This window comes from Cydia pomonella, chromosome 17, assembly GCF_033807575.1.
Source record: "Cydia pomonella isolate Wapato2018A chromosome 17, ilCydPomo1, whole genome shotgun sequence".
NCBI lineage: Eukaryota > Metazoa > Arthropoda > Insecta > Lepidoptera > Tortricidae > Cydia > Cydia pomonella.
Genome location: NC_084719.1, coordinates 13965593 through 13973685, shown reverse-complemented (window position 1 = coordinate 13973685; position 8093 = coordinate 13965593). Strand labels below are relative to the sequence as shown.

Genomic DNA, 8093 nt, shown 5'->3' with positions numbered 1-8093 from the left:
TATATATAATGCATGCCATATTTATCTACCTATGTACCTACGTTGTTTGTAGCGGGGCGTGGCGCACGCCGCCCATTGTTGTGAATTTCCTGACCATACGTGTGCCTCTATCTAGCGGCAGCCTCTTAAAGGTCAACTGCAGAACGAGTCTGCTTATGATGTTCTTCGAGACTTCTTTTGAAAAACTACTTATCGAATTAAAGCAATAGCCCAGGCAAATTAAGGGTTTCACCTCGGAAAGAGAGATTTAATAAGCAGGAAACTCTTTTACACTTTAATTATGGCGTTGGAAAGATTGTAAAGGGAACGAAGGTATATACAAGTTTCCTTCCAGCTTATTATCTCTCATTCCGAGTTTGACCTCATTTTTGGCTTAATTTGCCTAGATTACAAGAAAAGTCAACATCTATCACGACGGTTACCACTTGCGCGTTGTCCCAGAGAGGGACACGGGCGACACAGTCATTGTAGTAAAGAACGGCCAAGCCCAGTTCTTTGTTTTTCATTCGTTCGTTCTTTCTTTCTAATTCTTGTTTTCTTCTTAAAATGCAAGACCTATTGACGAGCAAGACGCTGCGATCAATCTGAAACTTAATACAAAGAACTACTTATAAGTAAAATAGAAGCACTTAGGTACTTACGAACTTAGGTATTTAATTTTTTTTCCTAATCCCTAATCCCTGCAACTGGAATTAAGTTTGCGCTTCACATACCTAATAGGGTTGCCTGATTGAACGAATAAAATATCTAAAGAAACGTAATCGCTGGGTTTGGTCTCCGGAGTCCGGGTCCAGACCCGGACCTCCAGTTGATACAGTTAATGCCCTACGCTGCATACGTCATAATATGGTTTGAGAAATAGCAGTTTCTATAGAAAATGACTCTATAAGTATGTAGGTACCTCCGCAGTTTCTACGTGTTATCACAAAATCAAAATTGACGTAATCACCGTCTAGTCCTCTTCGCATCAGATACTAATGTTACTTTGTAACGAAACTTATGGCGATATAAATTAAGAGTTGACCACCAGTCTTATTCAACTATCAAAGTCAGGTACAATTTAAACACCCTTAATAGATTTAAAACATATGTTGGTTTACAGTTTAGCCTTTTAAACTTGCAGGTTTAATAAACATGTCCCTGGCAACAATGGCAACCCTCCACGCGCCTAGCGACAAACGCGCGTTGCGACTAATTAATGCGATTATTGCGCCCGAGTGCCGCGGCGCTAATTTGCGAATTATCGTTGCGACAAAGCGGGCTCTTATTCGCGCTACTACTACTACACAGTACTTATATTATAAGCAGTACTTTTACTTGCTATCGCCGAAACTGTGTTATATTCATATTCAGCAATCAGACTGAAACTTGACTCGCCGAGTCTTACAAACATTCTTTGCATTATTAAGAGTGAGGTGTAGCAAGAACTTGCATGCAATTTACGATACATGCCTACTACCAAGGTAAACTGTATTCAAGTCAGATCAGATAGGTACCGCAATGTAAAGAAAATTGCATGCAAGTTCTTGCTTTTTTAAACCTCTCTTTAGGTTTTGCAAAATAAAGTTATTTTACAGTTTTGAATTTGTTTCGTTGTTTTTAAAGGACATAGGGACTTGGCAGCTATGAAATGTTTTAGATTTTTTCTTTGTTTCTATGTAGGTTAATCCGCGTTCTAGGTAGGTTAAACATTAACTTAATCTCCAGAGTACAAGAATCTAACTATGAAGGCGAAAACAGACTGAACTATCTCAACATGCTATCTACTCATGGCATATTACCTGGCCACACATTACCAACTAGAGGTGGTAGTTGCCTTGACCATGTAATGTTAAAAATAAACAATAATAAATATAATGCCTTTGTAGCTGTCTTGAATACATCCGTGTCTGATCATAATACAGTTATCTTATTATTATCTAGCTTCAAAAAGGAGAAGTTGATTGAAAAACAAACTGTATCTATTAATTACGAGCTGGCTGTCAATAAGCTTCTAGAGAAAAACATGAATACCCTTTTAACTTGTGACGACCCAAATATTGTAATCAAACAAATGATAATAAAAATTAAAGAGTCTTTAAATGATAGCAAAACTGTAATAAAATTACCAAAAAGTCGTCGTACAATCAAACCCTGGATTACACCTGGGATACTTCGCTGTATAAAAAACAGAAACAAAATGCAGCTTAGACTTCGAGCGGATCCCGAAAACCAGGTTTTGAAAATCACTTTTAAACGATATCGCAATTACTTAAATAACCTTATCAAAAAGCTCAAGAGAAGGTACGAAAGTCAAGAACTTGCTAAAGTGGCAAAAAATCCCAAGGCACTATGGCGAACAATTAAATCCATAACGCATTATAAGGATAATAAAACGCCAAACCAGGACTTGTTAAAATGTAAGGAAACACCACTAGACTCTGTTAACCACGTAAACCTTTACTTTGCAAACGTTGGTAAGAACCTTGCAGAGGACATTATAAATGCACATCCTATGTTACTTGGCAACCACACCCAAGGTAACATCATACATCCGTCTTCATTTGTACTACTAGATACAGACGTTCAAGAAGTAGAAAATATCCTCATGTCACTTAAATCTAATAGTGCGCCTGGGTGTGATGAAATTCCTACGCAATTCCTCAAACAGGCTAAAGTGGCAGTAGTCCCAGTAATTTCCCACCTGGTGAACTTGTGTCTTCATAAAGGTTTATTTCCTGACGTGCTCAAACACTATCGTGACCCCTGTGCACAAGAGTGGGAAGAGAGAGGAACCTAATAACTACAGACCAATTTCTGTGCTATCTGCTTTGTCTAAAATATTAGAAAAACTAATTAACAAACGTATAATAAGTTACCTTAATAAATTTAACATACTTTCAGACTGCCAATACGGCTTTAGACAAGGCAAATCAACCGAGGACGCAGCGATAGCACTTACTTCTCTAATTACGGACATCGTGGATAAAGGTGAAAAATGTCTCGCAGTTTTTCTGGACCTCAAAAAGGCTTTCGACACGGTGTCCCACCCCATTCTTGTCAACAAGCTAGAAAGGATAGGTCTTAGAGATAAAACTCTAGAATTGCTTGAGGACTATCTACAAAATCGCTCGCAAAAGGTGAAAATTGGAGATCAAATAAGCGATGATACGTGGGTGCAGTTTGGCGTCCCGCAAGGCAGTGTTCTTGGCCCCACTCTGTTTCTTGTATACATCAACGATTTAACAAACCTCAGTGTAAGAAATGGTCGGATTTTCTCCTATGCTGATGATACCGTGGTTGTGTTCAAGGGCAAATGCTGGGAAACTGTATATAGGGATGCGGAAATAGGACTAGTTAAGGTCTCCAACTGGCTTGCATCAAATCTCCTAACTCTTAACACGTCTAAAACTAATTTTATATGCTTCTCTAAGTACGATAGAAACCAGCCAGCTGATAATATCTACCTCAAAATACATCACTGCGACCCCAACAAAACACTCTGCGAGTGTCCCATAATTGAAAAACAAAATTCTGTCAAATACCTCGGAATCCACATAGACCAGAGATTGTCCTGGCACCATCATATCGAGAAAATAAATAGTAGAATACGTAAACTAATATGGGTGTTTAAAACTCTACGATACATTACCTCAAAACAATTATTAAATCAACTCTATATTTCATTGGCTCAATCAATAATGTCCTACTGTATAACTGTCTGGGGAGGCGCAACAAAAACTAAATTTCTAGAAGTTGAGAGAGGACAGAGGTGCTTGTTAAAGGTAATGTATTTTAAACACTACAGATACTCTACAAAGGAACTATATGGTATCTGCGACTTATTAACCATGAGAAAACTTTATATTTTGCATATACTACTGAAGCTACACAAGACACTTAACTATAAACCCATCACCCAAAATCGTAGAAGAAACACTAATATAGCGCCCTCACCTGCCTGCAAGTCCGTTTTTGCAAAAAGACAGTTCTCATACCAATCCGCTTATCTGTACAATAAAGTTAACACGGAAACAAATATATACCCGATGACATTTTTTGATTGTAGAAAAAACCTTATGCAGTGGCTTAAAAATCTAAACTATGATGAAACGGAGGCTTTACTACAAGGACACGTTATACGCTTTTCAAAATAAACAATTATCCAACAATCTCTCACGCACACACACACACACACATCCGCACACGCACACGCACGCACGCACGCGCGCACACACACACACACACACACACACACACACACACACACACACACACACACACACACACACACACACACACATACACATGTAATGTGAAATTGTCATTATGCACTATGAATTTCAGTTTGCAAATATGTACCTAGTTTATTTAGGAAACAGTTATTGTAGCCTCAACCTCAAGCGGAAGAGCGGGGTTTCCTGACACAGATGTATATATTCATCTACTAGGAAACTCCAGCCATTATATTATAATTGTAATTTATTTGTTACCCAAATAAACATTTTCATTTTCATTTTTCATTTTCATTTTTTCAGGTAGTTGAGCTTAAATACCCATAACTTGCCCACTCTGGAGGAGAGAAGCAGCAAATCGGGCTGCTTGGAGATTTGGAGAGGCGTATGCCCAACAGTGGCCGCATACTCGCTGAGGAAGAGAAGACCCATAACTTTGATTTAAAAAGCTACATAATATACTCGTTGGTACCTACTTTAGAGTCTTTACATAATGTCGTAACTCAAGATACTGCTAGCCGTTCCACTTTATCACTGCCATGTTTTGTCTATCTATTGCTCTTTGTTCGCAATTAAGCTTTGCCGGTCCTGGCTTTATTCCTAAACGCTGTGGAGGGTGTTTCCGTGTGATGTTAAATCTCGCAAAAGCCAAGAGCCTCTTTTTAGGACAACGATAATTTTGGAACCTATATATTTCGGGGTTTAAAAATTGATACATAATTGATCTGAATCTCATAATAGATGAGGGTGAAATTACGTTTACTTAGGTATCTTGTTTGAAAATAACAAACTGTTTCTTACAGAGACTTTTTTTACAGAAGAGGTTCGATAACTGCCTACAGTTGCTATATGACATTTTAAGTCATGTTATGTCATGTTATTGACAAATACTGTTGAACATACACACAGATAATTTATAAAATAAGATTTGCAGATGAACAGAAACATTAATTGGCCTTCGAGCAATAGTAAGTTAAATTTGTAACTCTAGGTACTTATAATATGAGTTCCACAATTATTACCTAATGTTAATGCTTATTACAGTTATTACCTTGTACAATACAATGTCTTCGTTTCTATTAAACTACCGACCCGCCCCGGCTTTGCACGGGTTAACAAATTATACAATTAGGTACACCTTCCTCAAGAATCACTCTTGTTAGGTGAAAACTGCATGAAAATCCGTTCAGAAGTTTTCGAGTTTATCGCGAACATACGAACGCGGCGGGGGACTTTGTTTTATAAGGTGTAGTGATATACCTTTTGACTAAGGTCAGTGTGGTGAAGATCGGCTATAAAGGATGTTGGTCTACAAGCATTTGTACTTACCTACACATACTTACTCCACTTACCTACAGAAGGTCGGTAGAGCAGGAGTGAAGCTCTTCCTTCTGACTGTCAGAGAAACGTGTTGCTAGATCGCGAGGTACGTACGTATAGAACGAGAATTCTTTCCCTGTGCCGGTCTTCTCTGCAATAAATTTTATATGCCGGTCTTCTCCAGATTGACCTTAAATAAATATCTATTTACGACACGAACCTGATCTGATTCCTGTGTGCGTAGCCAATCGTTAACGCTCCGTCGCAATCGAAACGCAACTGTCACTGTCGCACTAATATGGAAGAGTGATATAGAGAGAGATTACTATCTACGCTACGGAGCGTTAACGATTGGCACGCCGGCTAAGCACCCTGAACTAGCTATTCCATTATTTTAAAACCGAACATCACATTACGTATCGTATATCTTTAAACGAGCAATTCTTGTATATTTATTATACTTCGGGTATATAGATCTCGGAAACGGCTCTAGCGATTTCGATGAAATTTGCTATATAGGGGTTTTCGGGGGCGAAAAATGGATATTCACTGAGAATACGCGCATCGGTCTACATATATTGGGTCTCAGTCGGCATATTATAAACCTATAATATGAATCAGGAAACTTACGATCTTACAGATATCCATCATGCAACAAGACGGGAACCCAGATTCCTAACTAGTCAGATATGGATGAACCAGTTGGAAAACGACATGCAAGCGCACGGAGTGGAAATCGTTGAGATCAATTCCGCAGATTCTTCTCAATCGTCGAGTGAAGGCAACGAAAATCCTAAACAGCACCCGTGGAGTTATGCTAGTAAGATAAATAGGGAGAAAAGTGAGGAGAACTCACTAGCCAGACCGAGAAACATAAACGGTTTGGCAGAAAATAACGGACTCCATAACGAACTCGACGGTTCTCTTTACTTCAACAACTGTAGAACCCCAGATACTGCGGAAATTGAGGCATTCAACCAAACATGCTTCAATATACTCGACAAGCTTGCAGCGCTAAAAGTGGACAGTTCGCCTGAAGATTTCGATTCCGACGAGGCACCAGATGGCGACATGGACGCCCGGTGGAATGGCAAAGACAACGAAGAACTCATTTTTAGCTCCGACTTAGACCCGGACAATCGCGCTATATGGATTTATTCGTTTAATAACAGGCGGCTTCTATCAGAGGACAGTTATGAACTCGTCAACATCCGCAGCCGTGAGACTATCTCTTCCGATAACTCCTCTGAAATCGATACAGAACTGAACACAAGCAAGACCTCTAGAGTGCCAAGCCCTATTCCAGCTACGCATATTCCGAGGTTAGACCTCTCGCTCGGTGCCACTTTACCCAACGTAACAGAAGTGACCGAACCCAAATCTTCGGAATCTTTAAACCGAAAATATGTGCCTATAAGACAGAAGCCGACTAACAACTGGTGTGTGGACAACTCGGAGAAGGCAACTGAGAATAATGTTACTAATATAGTTAACTGGATGGCGCTTTCGCCGAGAGAAAAACGTCACTCGCGGCACATTAATGCCCAGATACAACTACAAACGGTTGTTGAAGTTCCTCAAGACGAAGACAGAGTACAAGTTCCTGAAACTAATGTTCCAGATCCCGCTATTTTCGAAGCGAAATCAAATCGCGAAGACAAGTTGGACAAATCAGACGAAATAATCATCAAGACACCTTCACAAAACGACTCCCAAAGGTCTTCGACTAGTTCGAAAAGGGAGCAGTTCGTAGATAATGCTACCTATTTAATTTCACCATTTGTGCGACGTGGTGATCTCAACCCATTTACGGAAAATGAAACTGAACCGACTCTGAAAAATAAAGTTAGGAGTGCATTAGATGACCGCCAAATTAAGAAGCGTGATATCACAGTCAGCCAATCTTTGCAGTCTCCCGTAACAAAGCCAATAGAAAATCTCAAGAGCCACGACTTAATCGCTGAGTATGGACGAAAAGGTCGCCTAGATCGAAGAGTAAAAAGCGCTGGAGATACGTATATGATAAATAATTTGTACTTACCCAATCCTCAGGAATGGAAAAGTTATTTATCTGTCCCTGCAACCAGACGGTCCATAGAACAGGGACCAGAGGTTGAGGCCAACAACACGTTACTTCAAAGTTGCGTCAGCTGCTTTGGATGTTGTAAATAAAGGTATAGTAAAATTTTGTGTTTTTTGCCGAAATCCAAAACTACAGAAGTTATTAGTACGTATCTCCAATTTAAGCAATCAGTTCCTTCCAATCATTTAAATGCCCGGCAGACGCACTTTCGGCCATTTGGGAGCTGGCAGACGAGTATTTTCTGAATCTACATATAAATAGCTGTATGTTGCCACAAGTCTCTTCTTTGTATCAGATGACGTAAATTCCACTTTTTTTCGTAAGTACCTTTAAAGTGCCCGGCAGCCGCACTTCCGGCCATATAGGAACTGGCAGACAGGTGTTTTCTGAAGCTACATATAAATTCCTATCTGTTCTACCTGTCTTTGTATCAGATGACGTAAATTCCACTTTTTTTCGTACCTTTAAAGTGCCCG

The 8093-nt window shown here is 39.5% G+C and overlaps 1 protein-coding gene across 1 annotated transcript; it reads left to right on the top strand.

Annotated features, from left to right (window-relative positions):
• Window positions 1–568: 568 nt before the first annotated feature.
• On the top strand, window positions 569–7836 carry LOC133527198 (uncharacterized). The gene is made up of 3 exons (XM_061864097.1): window positions 569–1662; window positions 4518–5182; window positions 6175–7836. Exons 2-3 carry the CDS (start codon window positions 5149–5151, stop codon window positions 7704–7706), a joined length of 1566 nt encoding a protein of 521 aa, XP_061720081.1. The 5' UTR covers window positions 569–1662; window positions 4518–5148; the 3' UTR covers window positions 7707–7836.
• Window positions 7837–8093: the final 257 nt, after the last annotated feature.

Bases quoted from the DNA above. Each gene is read 5' to 3' on its own strand.
- LOC133527198 (XM_061864097.1), top strand. From the start codon at position 5,149: ATGAACAGAAACATTAATTGGCCTTCGAGCAATA. The intron at 5,183-6,174 runs GTAAGTTAAATT...ACGATCTTACAG, and splicing joins TAATTGGCCTTCGAGCAATA to ATATCCATCATGCAACAAGA.